Source organism: Larimichthys crocea, chromosome XXIV (genome assembly GCF_000972845.2).
Source record: "Larimichthys crocea isolate SSNF chromosome XXIV, L_crocea_2.0, whole genome shotgun sequence".
NCBI classification, from domain to species: Eukaryota; Metazoa; Chordata; class Actinopteri; family Sciaenidae; genus Larimichthys; species Larimichthys crocea.
The window spans coordinates 13938424-13956840 of NC_040034.1; the positions used below are offsets into that span (position 1 = coordinate 13938424).

An 18417-nucleotide genomic window follows, 5' to 3' on the forward strand; every position below is an offset into this window, starting at 1 on the left:
GCGCTTCAAAGCGGAACCTAGACTTTCATCTTTGTTCCCTGCATCACCAGTCTGTATCTGATTGATGCAATATGGGAGGGCTATATATGCAGTCTGTTGTCGCTGCAGCCAATCAGATGCTAGATGTGGGAGATCCAGCCAGTCTGACTCCCTTGTCGTTGCCTGGCAACTGGGAGTGCTGCTCCGTAATTCAATCCATGAAAAGATCCTGCAGGGGGGTTTACATGGGAAGAGGCAATAAGAAATTATCATTTGATGCACAGGAGGAAGCAAATGACCCAGGATGGACTCTATTTCCCACACTGCTGAGCAGCAATATGAAATGGTAGTGTAAGAATGGGAGTTTAGAGCACATTGGAGACAATCCCTCCAAACTGCTTTGGACGTAAATAACATCTAAAACAAAAACATCTTAACTTTATTGATCTATTGTATGAGAAAATAGCATTGCTTCTATGTTCAAAGACATCAAACTCCAACTCTCTATCACGAGAGCTGAAGCATGATTGCATTACAGGCGCCATCACATGTCATGTGTGTCATGGCAGCGTTTTGATACACCGGGCTGTATTTGTCCAGCAGAGTGCATCAACCAGTTGTCACATACATTAAATCACATGCTCTGCTGCTGCTCCAGGGTACTCAACACTGAACGGGTTAAAAGGGGGAGGATGCAAAATGGCTTGAAATCAGCAGCGTGTGTGTGACAGAGAGGAACACACACAAAAGACAGGCAGAGAAGAGCTGACTGAGAAATACTACGCACACTGCAGATAAGAGGAAATATTAACAGCTTGAATTTAGTCCTTTCCTGGCTCTCTCTCCATCTCTTTTATTCTGCAACACCTCACATCATATCTAGCTTTTTCAGAGCATTCAGCTAAGTGCCTCTGATCTCATCTCCTCAGTGCACCAGGACTGAATTCAAATTGTGAATGTGCAAGAGTGAGTAAGGACTTTTCAGGGAACTCCAGCCAGAGAGAGAGAGAGAGAGAGAGAGAAAGAGAGGGTCAACAGAGCCATCTGGGACTCGGTGTGGACCTGAAAGAGATAGGAGAGTGGTAAGCTAAAGAGGAAAGATGAGTCTAAACGGTCAAACTCTGACCATCAGTGGACACGACTTGACCAGAAACAGCAGCAGCAGCAACCAAGCCCCCTGGGAAGATGCTAGGGCGGTTTTAAAGCCCTCCACCCCGACCAGGAAACCTAAATCAGTGAGTACAGTATTCCTGCAGCTTACCTTATACAGCAACCATTTACAGGTACAGTTACTATCAGTTTCATTGTGTTTACAGTATTACAGTTACTGGATTAAATGCACATACTACAAGTTAAATTACATCTGCTTATCATTGTTTTGGAGCTGGTTTATATTGCTCTCAATTGTTAGTTACAGCCTGCCAAGGTTGGCTGGCTTATTTCACATTGGTCTAGTTTGATGTCACATGATGAATGACAGACATCACAAGACAGACACCCTCAGCTTTATCAAAGTTTAGCCCTGGTGAGAAGCAGCAGGTTTACTAGCTGAAGTACTGCATTTGAAGCCTTGGAAGTCACGAAGAGATGTAGTTTGGTGAAACAGGATATAGAGGCTCACCTCGGCTTTATTGTGTCAGCTCGAAACTAAGTGAAGCACACAGGGCTCACCTTTCAGATCAGGTGAATTGTTCTCTGTAAAGGCTGTTGGCTCGTTTGGATTTCTTACCTGGGGAGGAAGAAGCAAAACACAACAACAGACGCAGCAACTACAACTTCAGGAACTTGCAGGATGCAGGGAGTTGTCTTGGTTGTAAGTTTGGGAATTATATGACATGACAAGTCTTTGTGGAAGTAATTACATATTTATTTCAAGTTCTTCCCACTCATAACCAATTAAAAATATGTTCAAGAACTGTTAGGTGTTATATTTTGTGTTGTCCCGGCCTCCAAAGAGTTAACAAGTGTCAGGCAGTCTGGTATGTATGCCTGCACTATCAAAGTCTTGCAGGGGAAAGTATTTCATGTCACACTGTCACTTCTATTTTGTACATCAGCCCACTGCAGTATGTCAGGAAGTGGCTAAACTTTAATACTGTAAGAGTCAGCAAATCAGCAAATATACTGTATCTCTAATAGTCTTCTCCTGTTGCTCAAAATATGAATAATGTACTGTGTCCCTACAGGCGGAAAAGTTAAAGCTCTGAACCTGATTAAATAACATCAGCTCCTCTCATTTAAATAAGAGCTTGTGAAGCTTTATGCAAATGTTTTTAAACTCTTATCCCCAAGCCCAAGCCGGAGAATGCCATCACCATTGCTGTGTCATCACGAGTCCTCTTCAACATGGAGAAGGAGCAGCAGATCTATGAGCAGCAAGGCATGGAGGAATACATCAAGTATCAGGTGGAGCATGAAACGCAGCCTTTCAGCCCCGGACCTGCCTTTTCCTTTGTCAAGGTCAGTGGCTGTTAAGAGACAAGAGGTGGAGAAACAAACACTATATCAAACCCACTGCAGAGTGATTCCTTGGTGTCAGTATTATGTGTTAGGTCGTGTCTCTGCAGGAGGCAAACGAGTAATAACCATTAAACATCAGCCCACTCAAACACTGACACATGCTGCCATACTCACTGCAGTGATACTGATTGTCTTTTTGTATAACTCCTATAATCTGTGTTTGGTCGTGTTCCCAGGCTCTGGAGGCTGTGAACACACGACTGAGGGAGCTTTACCCCGACAGTGAGGAGCTCTTTGATGTTGTGCTCATGACTAACAACCACGCATATGTTGGCCTAAGACTCATCAATACCATCAACCATCACCGTGAGTTACTACTAATACACATGTCACAAGCATTGCAGGCTTTATCTTTAAAGCTCCAGTGTGCATAATTTTTATGTGGCTTACCTTTCCAATGAGTTGGTGTCATAATGTTTTATTTGTGTGAAAATTAGTCGGTCCTGGTCAAATTTAGTGTAGTCCAGTATTATTTTCTCTATTTAGGTGTCACTGTGTGTTTTTTGATGGGTGACAAAGTTGGAAATGTTTAAATTCTACACAAGTGGCTTCAAATTGTCAGTGGACAGTTTGACCAATTCAATTAAATTTGATTTATATAGCACAAAATCATAACAGATGTTGTCTTATGTCACTTTCCATACAGAGCACGTCTAGATATTCATAATATTCAGACTCAGCCATTCCAACCATGAGCGAGCACTTGGCGACGGTGGCAACGAAAAACTTCCTTTTAAACATACAGAAATCTCAAGCAGAACTCGGACGAGAGAAACAGATGCAGAGCAGCAATAAAAATAGTAATAACTATAAACTTTAATAGTAGAAAGGGCAACGGGACATCTGTAAAAACAATTTGTTAGCAGCTATCAAAAGTTTGTTGCCGTCCATTTAAAAACAGAAAGTGTCACCAAATTTGGTGATTTTGAATTTCTCAGATAAACTAAAGGATTGAGCGTTCTTTAATGGGTTGAGATTAGTAACAAGTCAGTTTTATATAAGTTTGTAGATTATATATAAGTGTTATAGGTCAGTTTCAGTGTCACCCATCATTGTAACTTCTTCCTAAAAGCTTTTGTTTTCATTAGGCAATTTTCTGAAATTGTCAGGCTGGAACTCAATCAGAACTCAAGCAGATTTATTTGGAGACAACAAAACCTCTCAACAGAGTGATTTGAGACAAAAGGCTATGAAAACTAACCTAAAGGAGTCTTCCAGAAGGGAGAACAAGGCCAAACTAAAGTAAACAAGAAACACTCCTAAGGAGGAAAACTCTATACCGGTTATGCAAAATGATCAAAATCACCCTCAAGGAGGAAAATCAAAAAGTTACAAAACATTAACATAAACCACTACTAGACAAACGGTAAAGAAACAAAAACTCTCCTGAAAGGAGGCTAGACAATACTATACACTAAAATTGTTATGGAATTTTCTATCCTTAGGCTACACATGGTCACGTGTGGGCCTTAAGGTCCTCGGCAGTATTAATTGTTTGTCTTTGACTAGGTGCCACCATATCTCAACACTGTGGTGGCCAGGGTCGAAGAGACCTTTTGCTGCCTTCTTTGTCATAATAGATAGCTTGTTGTTGACGTTCCAATCTGCGTGAACAGATATCTGTGTCCCCAGACTAGAATATGCTGATAATAACACCTCCAAGAGTAAAGACATTCTCTTTGACTAATTCTGGGGCGTATAGTATTTGGGGTGTGATCTTTGGGTTTAAAGTTTATCCACCATCACGAGTTCGTCAGAATGCGAGACCGACACAAGCACTTCAGATGTACATTGAGAGTGTCTCTAATTCTCCTTGGCCAAGCATCAATAAATATTACAGCATAAGACATCAGAGGCTCCTGAACACTTTCTTCCCTCCTGACCTCACCATTGACCTTTGACTTCAGCAATTTCTCCACAACAAAAACCAAGAACTGAAAATCTCTCCAAGGGAGGCTGACAATAAATCAACTAAACTAAGCACTAAGAACCAAAAACAAGACTAAGAAAGTTACAAAAAAAAAATCACTCTTTTGAGGCAGAAAAAAAAAAACTCAGGAACATACACACTGTGACCATGAACAAGGCTTGGAGCTGGCTTGGGTAAACGGACATAAGACAAAACACTTTGGCACAGGACAAAGGGAGACACAGAACTTATATAGACACACACAGATGGGTAATGGGGGACAGGTGGAGACAATCAGAAATCACGGCAACAGGTGACACATAAGGGAAGGGCAAGTGATCTGAGGGCAGGCAGATTTCAAAATAAAACAGGAAGTCACAAGACAAAAACAAGAACACCAACATATCACTTTGTTGTGACAGAATCCTATTTATATACCCTGTTGCCAATAAAGTTGGAATAAAATATTTTTTACCTCTTCCCATGAAATAATTGTGACCATGTGATTTATTTTTGATAAAGTGTATCTTCTCAAAACTTTATTGATCAATCTCCTCTGAACATATCACAGTGAAATTTAAACCACGATTAACCTGATGTGTATAAATAGGAATAAAAAGAGGAATGTGTCTCAAAACAATTACTCCAACTTAGTGGGCAACAGTGTAGTCTGGTCATATCTATTTATACAGTGATACTGCTTGTATATACTGTACATGAGACAACCTTGTCATACTTGTACAGTGTAAACTTTTATTGTATTGCATTTTACTTCTTTAGCTTATCCTTCATGTGTAGTGCTGTTGACTGTTGAGCTAACCTGTTGACCCTGTGTTAACCTGCAACTGACAAATAAACCTGAAAACTGAAACTGAAACACACAAACACACCAAGGGTGGGCCGGTATCTGGAAATGTGCTGTCACGCTGTAGAGTCTTTAGTTGGTCCTCTCTATTCCCACACTGTGAGTGACTTCATGACCCAGTGTCTCTCGCCAGGTCACACAGACACTCATGTACGTAAATCAAGTCTATTCAAGACATCACAGACTCTTCTCAGTGAGAGGAAGAGAGAAAAAAAAAGTTAGATATCTAAGAATCTCTTCTCTGCTCAACTGAAGCTATTTTGTTGATTTCCTTTGTGAAGCCCTGTGTGTCGATCGTCTCCCAGTAGAAGGGACTGATCTCCTTCCCATAGATAAACAGGGACTGATGGTGGTTATGGTGGGATATTTTTTATGGTCCACACACCACAAAAGGACCCCCGGGGATAAGTGGTGGGAGTTCCCACAGCCAGTACCCACTGATGTAGTTAAACCAAGTGGAAACATTTGTACTGCCTGAAACTGGCTCTTTCTTTTTAACAGTATTTGATGTTGACTGTGATCAGCTATGAATGTAATATCACATATTCAGTATTATGCACATCAGATGTTCAATAAAACTTTGATCTTCTCTGCAGAGTTGTTCATCGAGCGCTTCTGTATGACAGGGGGAAACAGTCCCATAGGCTACTTGAAGGCCTACCACACCAACCTTTACCTGTCTGCTGATCCCACCAAGGTTCGAGAAGCTCTGGAGGAAGGTCAGCGCAAAGAGAGAGAAGCCGCATATAACTGAGAATTGAAATGTTACACTAAGGAGGCAAAACTTAGTGTCTTTGCTACATGCTATGTAATATGTATTAATACACGCCTGACTTTCAACGATCTTTTCAGGTATAGCAGCAGCCACTATGTTCACCCCAGAGAAGATAACAGAAGTGTCGGAGACACAGCTGCGTGTCGCCTTTGATGGTGATGCCGTCCTCTTCTCTGATGAGTCTGAGCGCATTTACAAGGCCCATGGGCTGGACAAGTTCTTTGAGCACGAGAAGGCACACGAGAACAAGCCTCTGGACCATGTACAGTATACTCATAGTGACAATTATCAGTATCATTGCTACTAGGAATACATTAGCAGCACATTAGTACATTAGTAGCACATTCAGTAAAATGAGAGTTCTGGTTAACAACAATTTGGGTCTTATTTTTGTTTTTTGTTTGAGCAGCATTTCAGTGAATTATGAGTCATTAACAGTCAAATGATCAGACAGGTAAAACTGAGAGTGAGCAATTTTGAAATGTTGGTGACAATCCCCAAATGAGCAAGAAAACAGTTTTAAAAAGTGCAACTACATTAAGTATAGGAGTTATTAAGTCATCAAGATGAACAAGGACTTTTGGTCTGTAAAGTTTGTTTGACTAATTTGACTGATCTGGAAGTTTGTTTTAAAGGTTTCTGTTTACAGAATGTTTTCATTAGTGGGTGATCACCTCAAAATAAGGACTGTTTTTGTTAGCTTAGACTGAGCCCTTTATATCTACAGACTCTTCCATGGAGTCTGCCATGTTCAAACCATGTTTCTACAGTAGCCCAGAAGAGACAAACACATGGGGCCTTTAAAACATTTTTTTTAGCATGTTTCACGGCCACCGTTGTTTCTACTTTCACTCTAGGAAGGAGAGGGTGAAGCGAGGGGGGTTCAATAAGCAGCTACACCACTAGATAACCACTAAATTTTACACACTGCACAATTTCTTGTAACGCTGGGATTTTTGTCATGTCACTGCATTTCCAGATCTCAAGAATTATTAGATCATTAGGAATGATTGCTAAGGCTGTGAACTTGAGTTATAAGATATAATAAAGCTGCTGGTAAACTCTGCATATGGAGCACAATTTGTCTGGCCAAGATTCTAACAATTACATATATTTTAACGTGTAATCAGTCACATATAAATGTGAATAGAGACTATGGACTGACTATATTTTTTCTTTCTGCAGGGGCCATTGAAAGGTTTCCTGGAGGCTTTAGGAAAGCTGCAGAAGAAGTTTTACGGCAAAGGCCAGCGCATGGACTGCCCCATCCGGACCTACCTGGTGACAGCTCGCAGTGCAGCCAGTTCTGGTACCAGAGCCCTAAAAACACTGCGCTCATGGGGTCTGGAGATCGATGAGGCTCTCTTTCTGGCAGGGGCACCCAAGGGACCCATGCTTGAGAAGATCAGGCCACACATTTTCTTTGATGACCAGATGTTTCATGTGGAGGGGGCAGCAGAAATGGGTACAGTAGCGTGCCATGTGCCATATGGGATAGCTCAGAGAGTTACTGAGAAAGTTATTAAGGACCTGGAGACTTCTTAATAGCCTGGGCATCACTGTGCAGAGGCACGTGACTAAAGGGACATTTTGGCTTTCAGCAGCAGAGGTTGTTATAAATGTTTTTAAAGCATGAAAGAAAAACATGTCTTGAAAATGGGTTGAAAATATGCTAAAACCCAGATGATGCAATGTGACTTGTATATTATATAATGACATGATAGCAGTGTCATAATGACATTAATTAAATAATTTAATTCATTAACAGTTAATGACTTTTCAGCTGAGAGGGTTATTTTATCCATTACATCCATCAGTTTATAAAGAGGTACAACTTTCTAATGAGGTAATGAGGTACCTGAGATTGTAATAAGGGCTTTGTTAATCATTAATAAATATGTACTGAAGCTTTATAGATGAGTTAAAAGCCATTATTTATAGCAATGTTTGGGTTGCCAGGTTGTCTTTGACTGATTGGAACATATGACCACATGCATGTGGAAAAGGGCTGCAGAGGATCAAGACCAGAATTATTTATTTTATTATTATTTATTTCGCACCTATTAATGGTCAATAAATGTATTATTATTAAATCTGGCAACCCGACATTTGTTCTTGTTAACTATTAAAAAAGCCATTTGTTACAATTTATAAACCCTTTCTAAAGATCGGCTTATTTTTTTTGTTTGAGATTTTTACCGACATCCATAAACATTGTTTTGAAAAAGCAAAAAACAAAACGCCTGTCAAAATAAATTGAAAAAATCAAAATACATTTCAAATCACACAAAACCAAATATTAGTAATCTACAAATTCTAAACAATATTTACTTAGATGTCAGGTTACTGAGGAGACTGAAGACTATTTTTGATAAAGAGTGATTAGAAGCTACAGCTGCACTAAAGACGTGTGCATCACTTTATGCAGAATCTGGACTTATACACTTAAATGTTTTAAACTGGTGCCTTTTTTTTCACCATTTCTTTTGGTCAGTCTTGCATGGTATATGGTTGGTATATGTTATGTTGCACATGTGGTTGTTTGATCAATGTATCTGAATGTATTTTGAGTAGTATATTGGTACAATGGGAACAGTTTACTCATAAATTATATTAAATATTTATTTTATTATTTATTTATTTATTTTTGTTCTGGAAAATAAAGATGAGTTTTAACATGTTTAGGATTTATTGACATCCATCTTGTGCAATTTTCATTCTTGCCGTGCCGAAAGTTCAGTGTTTTTATTGCCTGGCTGTTATTTTATCATTTTGACGTGTTGTTATTGGTTGTTGTCACTGTTGCTCTGCTGTTCTGAGTGTGAAGTTGATTTTGAATAACAAACCTGCTCAGACGCTGAATCTGTGTAAGTCTGGGCCAAATAAGCACTGTGGACTTTTATGCAATCTAGTATTTCTGTTTCAAGAGTGAAATAAAGATGACTGTATTCAAAAAAGGTAAAAACAATTTCAACCTTTTACTCTCTTACTCAAGAATTGGAATAAAAAGCAAGAGCTCATAGTACAGGAAAGGTATGCTTTAATTTACAGTGAAAATAATTTGATGGTGGCTAAAATGATTCTTACTCTTCAGCACAGACAGGGGGAGACAGACACCAAACATCTGATTATTCTTCAACATCACAGGAAGACCAGTCAATCATTTAACTTCTTTTTGCAATTAACAGAGGACATTTTGTGTATTGACACTATTATGACTCCTTTCACTTAAAACTTAGAGTCACCAATTAACATATTATCCTGCATGTCTCTGGAGAGTGGGAGGAAGCCGGAGTACCCGAAGAGAACCCACACAGACACGGGGAGAACATTCAAACGCCACACTGAAAGGCCCCAACCGAGGTTTGAGGCGACAGAAATTTTGACAGAAAATTATTATTTTTATTTACTGCCAATTCACTGCTCCACATAGAGTATGTATAAATTAGGTTTAGTCAATTAACTGAAGTAAAATCGTCTCACAATGTATACACAGTTTATATAAGTGCTAAAGCAGCCATCATGTAACGGGTGGCCTTAGTACTCCTGTGTGATTCAAAGTATTATGTCATTATAACCAGGAAATGTGCTTTCTTAAGATTTCTTTCAAAGTACCCTAAATATGTTGGAAAATGGCCTAAAATGTGTGAAAAGACTGGTCTCACAGCAGTCTGTGAAACTGTCGTGTTTACAGCACGTCTTTTACAGCTGCATGATCATTCGTCCTGAGCAGCACACAAAAAATAAAGAAATTCATGACAAAACAACTGCCATGAGACTGGGTTGACATAACAGTGTCAAAATTCACCTAAATACAACTTAAACCACTAAAAAAAGTTACACAACTGTTGCAAAACAAAACAAAAAATGCTGCTTTCATTTTTCAGCTGTCTGAGATGACAAAAGTGAGTTAATATCATTTGCATTTGACAAAAGTAAAAATATTCATATCCACGCTGTAAATCTCAAGCTGTTTCCAGTTTTAGGGGCACATTGATAGCAGCCATGCTATTGCTCCTCCAGTGGTGCTCCACGCAGACCTACAACAAGACACAGGTTTTTAAACAAAACATCGAGCTATAGGGAAGCTGAGAAAGACTAAATGAAACTGTAGTGTCATTATATTTTGCCTTAACAGTGTATTGTAAACCCAAAGCTACAAATCTAAAGAAATTATTAGGTATGTGATGACCTGTGATCACTTCAATGTGAGCATCTCATCATTAATATAAAAAAGTTAAAAACAAGACTCATTTTAAAAATGAAGTGATGTTTTTTACCTGCTGCAACTGTGACCCCCAAAACAACAGGAGCTGCGACCACAGCAACTGCTGCACATGCACAGCAGAGGAAACATGGTCTGCTAATTTGTTATGCCACTTCAATATTGGATCATGCATGCTATAAGTTTAGTCCTTAAATACCCTTTTCTACATTAGAGTGTGTCAAAGTCTTACCTGTGGATCCTGCAATGATGGCAGCTGTACCTGAAACACAAGATGAAAACAGAAATCAACTTTTGCAGCTCATCTGATTGAATTGAACACATTTGATATCACTGCAAAACAAGTAACAGTATCAATAGTCTCAAATAATGAAAAGTGAGGGACGGTGTTTAGCTCAGTTGGCAGAGCAGCCACCCCATGTGCGAAGGCTCAGTCCTTGCTGTGGAAGCCCGGGATTCGAATCTGACCTGTGGCTCTTTCTCGCATGTCCTTCCCCATCTCTCTCTCTCCACATTTCCTGTCACCCTTCAGCTGTCTCTATTAAATAAAGCTTGAAAAGGCCCAAAAAATAAATAAATAATGAAAAGTGACTCCTCAAAGAAACAGTGATACTCACAAAGGTCCATGTTTTTCTTTGTCCTGATGAGATTCAACTGGGCTGAGCTTTATAGAGGCCTAGTAGGTATCGTTTCTTGAAAAAACATTTATTGCTTATTTGAAAGAGCACTCTAATTAAAAAAGCAAAGTCGCTTCTGTTTAAATTATTGTTGCTCATAGGTTTCAGTTCCTCAAAAATTATTCTTATGATTGTTGATACATAATGTTGTCCCAACGCCTTAGTGATAAAAGAAATGGAAACTTCTACGGTAGCCTCTCCCATGTTTATTGGCATGTTATCCATCCTGTTCTCTTCAGACACTGAAGATGGACACTCCCAAACTGAAATAAAAGAAATGCATGACCATTATGTCAATATATTGTTAGCAAATATATTTGCTCAGGGCAGTTCAGCATATTTTTGTGTTTCATTAACAGGTAGACTCAGCGTGTCATTAGATGAGACCAACTGGACAACATATTTTAAACATGTAAGCCTTTAAATATCAAAATTCCCTAGAGACAAAGTTTTAAATCATTTTAATGTGGAAGATGATCAAAGTTATTACAACTCATCCTGTGGGAACGTGAATGTTTACACCAGACTTCATGGCACTTCATGTAGAAGCTGTTGAGATATTTTACTAAAAAACAAAGAAATAAATAAAAAACCTCATTTTGGCTCTAGATGAAAAATTAAGTGATCACAAAAAATATACTACGTGCTATGAATGTCAAATGTGCAGTGCCAGCTGATTACAGTCTTCAACATCATAGAAAGAGCAGCGACACTATTGTGTGTGAGTGTGTGTTTTTATTCTTTTGCAAAGGTAACATTGTATATTGGTCCATATATCATCCATTCATTCAATTTGTTTGTTAATTCTGGGAAACAAAACAATGGAAAAAAAAAAAAATACAATTGTTATAGGCTTTTGTAGGATTTTTTTTTTTTAAATGTTTAAAAGAATGAAATAATGGCGAGTGTCATTTAGACTATTCCTGGTTTGATGAAGAATCCTGTTGTTAAAAATAAATGTTGTTGTTTTAATTTACGTTATTGTTGTTCATAAGTTTCAGTCCCTCATAAAAACAGTCTTGTGGCTGCTGACGTGATGCTGTCATCACACTCTCATCATAAAAGACAGCTGTGCAAATAATGTGATAAGATTAAAAAGAAATCTGAGCAGAGTAGTTAATGTTACGTAATAAAATGCTGCCAGTGAAGTTAACAGTGAAGCTCAGTATAATGTTTAAATGTTTATTGACTGTCTAAAGGGAGTGAATGCTTTCAGTGGACGTGCCTGTTTAAACATGCTGCCAATATTTATGGATTAATGATGCATGGGTGTGTTTTAGATATTGCCGAATAACTTTTAATCCCCTGCAGATAACCTGAACTGTGGAATAAAAGCTTTACTTATGGACAGGCAAGTGTAACATGGATAAGTTTGGTAACCAGACTGGAACTCACTGAAGATTTACATACAGATACATTTTCTCTTAACTTTCTTTATACTGTCAATGCTCTTAACCTAATGAGGACAACTAAATAGATTAGGTTTTTCTGTACTATATTAAATAACTTCATTAAAAGATGTTCAGCTCTGATGAATCTTTGCTTTGGCATAATTTAACTGGAATAAATAATTTTATTTTATTATAATGTCCATGTCCAATCCATCCTGCGGGAACATGAATGATTGCACTTATCTAGTTGAAAATAGGTACTGTCAGTCTGCCTTAAGTCTTTCAATTCAATTTAAGTTAATTAATAATTATTAAGTTATTATTATTAAGTTAATTATTCCTTTTATGAGCACAAATGGAAAAGTAGGTTTGTACCACAAAATATGAATTAGTTCCATGAAACAGGATTAGGATGATGAGATGCGAGTTAGTTTTAACAATCAAGTGACTCAAATTGAAACCCCCAGATTGGCAGAAAATTTTCTTCAGTTCAATAACTCAAAATCAGAATCATATTGTTCAGTCCCTCAAACTATATCAGCTCCATTCAGAGTGGACTTTTCAGCAAATGTGAAGCACACTGTCAGAAATTAAGGATTAATATTTGACTCAAACTTTAAACTTCAGATCAATAAAGTTCTCCAGTTGCGTTGCCTCCAGTTAGGAAGTGTCAGAACTATCTTTTCACTCTGATCTGGAAAAAGCCATTCATGCATTTATGTTCTCTAGACTATATTGTAACGTCCTCCTCTCCAGTATGAAGTCCTTCTCTCAACTCTAACTAAACAAGCACGCAGCAAGGAGACTTCTTACTGGGAAAGACAACATCACATCACCTGTTTTGTTTGATTTTTTGATTTTACTGAACACCTTTAACGCACATGTGCATTGTACATTTGTATTTGACCCCTTATAGGCCAGTCTGCAGCCTGAGATCCTCAGACAGGATCCTCAGGAGAATCAATGACTTCTTTAAAATCACTTTTAAAACCCACTTTTTTAGACTTGCTTATACAATGTTATGTTGTTGTTGTTTTTTATTATTCTTTTAATTCTTATATATTCATTATCTTATTGCATTTCTTTTCTCTTTCAGCTGAGAGTTTTGGTTTTACAATCTACGATTTAACTGTGGACAGATAAATGTATATAAACCACTTTTATTGATTTACTCATCATCATCATCATTATTATTATTATTATTATGAAAATTAAACACACTGAACCATCTTTCAGGGGTTTATTCATCTGTTTTATTGCAAAAACATGTCAGCTGCCTGACAAAAGTGCTATTTAGTAAGAGAACGGATTTTTTCTGTAATTGCCTTTGCCCATTGTCAAAAGATGAATAAAGAAATCATTGTGAATTCGTGGTTCATCTTCTTCCTTCATGATTCTCAGATGAGGAGGGCAATCAGCCCTCCCACTGTTCCTCCAGTGCCGGCCACAGCTGCAGTGACAGCTCCAGACAGACCAGCTGCACCTACAGGAAGATAACACAGTTTTAAACAGTAACAGTGTATTGTAAACCAGTCTCTTTATTGTTTCTTTCCATGCGCAAAATGTTCCTGTGACTATCATTCCAACAATTATAACTACAGTAATAAAATGCATTTTAATAGTTAACTTGGTTTTTACCTGCTGCCTGCAAAACAGCCACTGTACTTCCAGCTGCCACCGCGCCTCCATTAGCAACTGCAGCAGCCGACATCATGGTTGCAGCATATGAACCTGCTGCTATCCCAGCTGAGGTGAAACCTATGCCGGCCAGAACAAAAGGAGCCCCGACCACGGCACCTGCTGCACATGGACAAGAACACAGCAGATAAAAAATTTGTTTCTAAAGACAATGTCTTAATTTGTCAGGCCACTTTAAAATAGATCGTGCATGACATAAGTTTATTGTAGCTTTTCTACATTAAAGTGAGTTGAAATCAGTTGAAAAAGCAAACACAGGTGATCCTTAAAGGCTCCAAAGTACTTACTTGCTCCTGCTCCAATTAATGCTGCTGTTACTGAAACAGAAGATGAAAACAGAAATCAACATTTAAAGTTAATCTGGTTCATTCAAAGACATCTGCTGTGGTTGCTATCATCACAAGAAAAAAACCCAAACAAAGTTCAATGATCTGTATCGTCAGAGGAACAGTGATACTCACGCAGACCCATGTTTCTCTTCTCTGACTGCTCTGACTGAACTGGGCTCAGTGGGCTGAGCTTTATATGTGCAGGGTTAGGTATCATTTCTTGAGAAAGGAAACTAAACAAAAGGGGGCGTCACAGAGTTGGGTTGTTTTGGTCACTGAGTGACTCAAATGAAACCAAGCAATTTACATTTTTATTACATAATTACATACAGTATTTTGGTCCTGGGGGTTGTGGTGGCTCTTAGTGATTACTAAAGTATAATATTAAGTATATATAAATAATAAATCATAACAGTGTTATTCCAGGGTGCAGGACAGTTGATTGTAATAAAAGGTGGAAATCTGACATTTTGACTAAAGCTTTGAATCAAGATCTATCTAATGACCATGAACAAACAATTATTCAAGTCCCATTCCTTGTTTAAATGATGAACTACTCTAAATATTGTGAAAAAAAGCTTGATGCAATTCTAAACTCTTATCAGTAGAGGGCAGTGGGGATGGTTTTGGAGGATCTGTTGACAATGTGAGGCAGTTTTTTTGCGGATGAGTATCTAGGCTGCCGTACCAGACTGTTAAAGATGTAGTAAGGATACTTTCAGTGATGGCTGTATAAATAATGGGAGGATTCAGTGTTTCACTTTGAATTTCTTAAGTTGTCTGAGGAAGAACAGTGTCTGCTGGGCTTTAATGTTGATGCGGTCTGAGTTAAAATCTGAGTGTATTGCTCATATGTCATGCCTGACTGACATGCCTAACTTAGCTTGTTTTTAAATATGAGACCTATCATGATTGTATGATCAGTGTACTTCAAGATGAAATGTGTTGGGCCGTGAAACTGTTGCAGTATAAATAAAAAGAGCCAATGTGATATGACACAGTCCTGAGGCGCACCAAGAGTTAATTATAAGGAATGACACACTGAACCAGTAAACCAGTAGAGTAAACAGATTTATTGTGCCACACTTTTCATCTGTCTGAGATAACAAACCAGCTGTTCAGTAAATGAACTAACGTAACAGTTCCTTCATCGTGTCTAGCCTGTGAATCCGGTCAGCCATCCCACTGCTGCTCCAACGCTGGCCACGGCTGCAGTGGCAGTTCCAGACAGACCAGCAGCACCTACAGCAAGATAGCACAGCTTTAAATGAAGGTATCGAGCACAGATAAAACACTGTATTTTAAACCCAAAGCATCATAGGGCACATAATGACCTGTGATCATCCTAATGTACTCACCTCACCTTAATATGCAAATTAAACCCACAGGATTAAAACTGTTTTTAAAAACAACTTTGTGTTCACCTGCTGCCTGCAAAACAGACACCACGCTTCCTGCTACCACTCCTCCTCCGTTGGCAATGGCAGAAGCTGACATCATTTTAGCAGCAAGGGAGCCTGCTGCTATTCCAGCTGAGGTGAAACCTGCAGCTCCCAAAATAACAGGAGCTGCAACCACAGCACCGACTGCACATGGACATAAAGACAGCAGAGGAAACTTTTTTTTCTAACAATAATCTTCTAATTTGTTAGGCCACTTAAAAATGCATTATGCATGATATAAATTTAGTTGGAGCCCCTAAAGTCCCAAAAGATTCTATTTTTCATCTTGTGTGCACACGTCACTTATCTTGTATGCACATGTCACTTATCTTGTATGCACATGTCACTTATCTTGTATGCACAAGATAAAATGTTACAAAACTACGTAAACAAGTTTAGCTAGCATTTTTTTTATGTCTTTCATGTTGGGTTCCTGTTGCAATCTGGCTTTGTTCAAGACTAAAATAAATAATAACTCCACAATAATCATCAGAAGAAAACGTTCAGACTGTGGGCTTGCACATCTTCTACTCTGAAGATTTAGTTTTTGATATTACAGCTGTCAAGAAGCAGACAATCAATTAAGGCTTTTAAAAGAAAAGTTAGTTTCATAGTTCTTCTTGACAAAACCACCTGTCAATAAGTGAGGCTTGGCAAAGTATTCCATCCAAATCATTTTTAAAACCTCCATCAAACACTCCTTCGCCTCATGATATGACACCTGGATGTGAAAGTAAAACTTGATTTGCTGACTTGGCTATGTGCATCTGAAGCTGTGAGAGATGCATATGTGTACAATTATTATTTTTTTAAATAGCACCCTTCAGGCGCTTCTACTACTTTTCTGCATTAAAGTGTGTTAAAAAAGTAAACACAGGTGATACTTTGAGGCTCCAAAGTCTTACCTGCTCCAACGACAGCCAATGTACCTGAAGCACAAGATGAAAACAGAAATCAGTATCAGTATGAAAAAAGTAAAAAGTATCTCCAGAGGAATAGTGATACGTACCAGGATCCATGTCGTCCTCTGCTCTGAGCTGAGCTTTTGGCTGAGCTCTATACACTGTGCAGGATTAGTGTGAGGGTTTAATTTCTCGAGAAATGAAACTATGTCTGAACATAAGAGGGACAAACAACAGTGACACCTAGTGACTGTTGGGCCTACCTGCTTTCTATGTGCTTGGTGTTTTTTTTTAATATGATTATATAAACAGTGTAATAAAGGATGGTTAATGAAATGTGTTGGGCTGTGAAAAATGTACATCTTGAATTTCTTCTTCTTCATGCCAAATCACTTATGTCTTCATTCTATCCTTTTTGATGAGAAGCATTTGATGTTTGTGTCACTGAGCAGTGAATGAGGGTGTGTGTCTGGGTTCTCCAGATGCTGCAGTACATAAAAGCGAGGAGCAAGGCTGACAGCATCTTTAAAGCTGCACTGATCAATATTATTATGTAACAGTTGATCGAGTGACTGTAAAAGGGAAGTAAAGGTAAGTAAAAGGTGTCGCTTATAGTTACGAAACTTGGGCTGATAATCCCCTTCAGTTCTGAGGTTTATAGCATCTTTCAGCTCATTGTTAAGGTTTTCTGTCCAACTTTACTGTGGACAGAACAAATGCTGCTTTAATTAAAAAATAAATAAATAAAATAAACCAGTGGACACTTTTATTCATCTGTTAACTTTTTTGGTGGATAGACGACACACTAAACCAGTACTTTTCAAATGATTTACAGGTTTATTGCACAAAACATTTCAGCTGTCTGACACAACATAAGTGCTGTCTGGTAAGTGAACTGATATCGTATGCAATCACCTCCCCCGTTTAGCGAAAGTAAACATAATGTAATGCTACTCCTACATTATTTTCTGCGGAACAAGCTGGTCAGCCATCCCACTGCTCCTCCAGTGCCAGCCACAGCTGCAGTGGCAGCTGCAGACAGACCAGCAGCACCTACAGCAAGATTACACAGGGTTTTAAAAAAATAATAAATCTATCAAACTACCAAGATTAAATGCTAACGTAGCACTATAGTTATTATTGTTAATACTGCATAAATTATACATATAAGCATTCTAATCTGACAATGTGAGATTGTTGCTGTAACACAATGAGGCACAAACCACATGATTACACTTTATCAGAATCAGAATCAGAAATACTTTAATAATCCCAGGGGGAAATTATTTAATGATACAACAGTATAATATATGTAGTTAATAATAATAATAATAATAATAATAATAATAATAATAATAATAATACATTTTATTTAAAAGCGCTTTTCAAGGTACTCAAAGACACTTTACATAAGAACATCAAATCATCAAAACAATATGAGATAGTTATGGTTATTACCTGCTGACTGCAAAACAGCCACCACGCTCCCTGCTGCCACTCCTCCTCCATTTGCGATGGCAGCAGACCCCATCATTTTAGCAGCAACAGAGCCTGCGGCTATTCCAGCTGAGGTGAAACCTGCAGCCCCCAGAGCAAAAGGAGCCAGGACCACAGCACCGACTGCACATGGAAACTTTGTTAGACCACTTTAAACCAGATCAGAAGTGATTTGAGATTATCATGTAAGTGGGTTTACTCAAAGGTG

The 18417-nt window shown here is 38.4% G+C and overlaps 2 protein-coding genes across 4 annotated transcripts; one reads left to right on the plus strand and one right to left on the minus strand.

Annotated features, from left to right (window-relative positions):
- The first annotated feature begins 709 nt into the window (after positions 1-709).
- LOC104924658 (cytosolic 5'-nucleotidase 1A) lies at positions 710-10067 on the plus strand. The gene is made up of 6 exons (XM_010738073.3): positions 710-1214; positions 2272-2439; positions 2676-2805; positions 5870-5992; positions 6126-6310; positions 7234-10067. The coding sequence occupies exons 1-6, from the start codon at positions 1080-1082 to the stop codon at positions 7591-7593; spliced, it is 1101 nt and encodes a 366-aa protein (XP_010736375.2). The 5' UTR covers positions 710-1079; the 3' UTR covers positions 7594-10067.
- A 3502-nt stretch (positions 10068-13569) lies between these two features.
- Positions 13570-17643, minus strand: LOC104924642 (interferon alpha-inducible protein 27-like protein 2A). Of its 3 annotated transcripts, XR_003461666.1 has the most exons (6): positions 16820-17643; positions 16716-16739; positions 14501-15610; positions 14327-14356; positions 13980-14141; positions 13570-13824 (listed from the first exon to the last, which is right to left on the minus strand). XR_003461666.1 is itself a non-coding variant. In XM_027274798.1 (4 exons), exons 1-4 carry the CDS (start codon positions 16827-16829, stop codon positions 13739-13741), a joined length of 282 nt encoding a protein of 93 aa, XP_027130599.1. In that variant the 5' UTR covers positions 16830-17416; the 3' UTR covers positions 13570-13738. The 3 variants fall into 3 exon arrangements, 2 of the variants coding, with proteins under 2 accessions (XP_027130599.1, XP_010736357.2); XM_027274798.1 differs by lacking the exons at positions 13980-14141; positions 14327-14356; positions 14501-15610 and adding an exon at positions 15793-15954 and having other exon boundaries at positions 16820-17416; XM_010738055.3 differs by lacking the exons at positions 16716-16739; positions 16820-17643 and having other exon boundaries at positions 14501-14631.
- Positions 17644-18417: the final 774 nt, after the last annotated feature.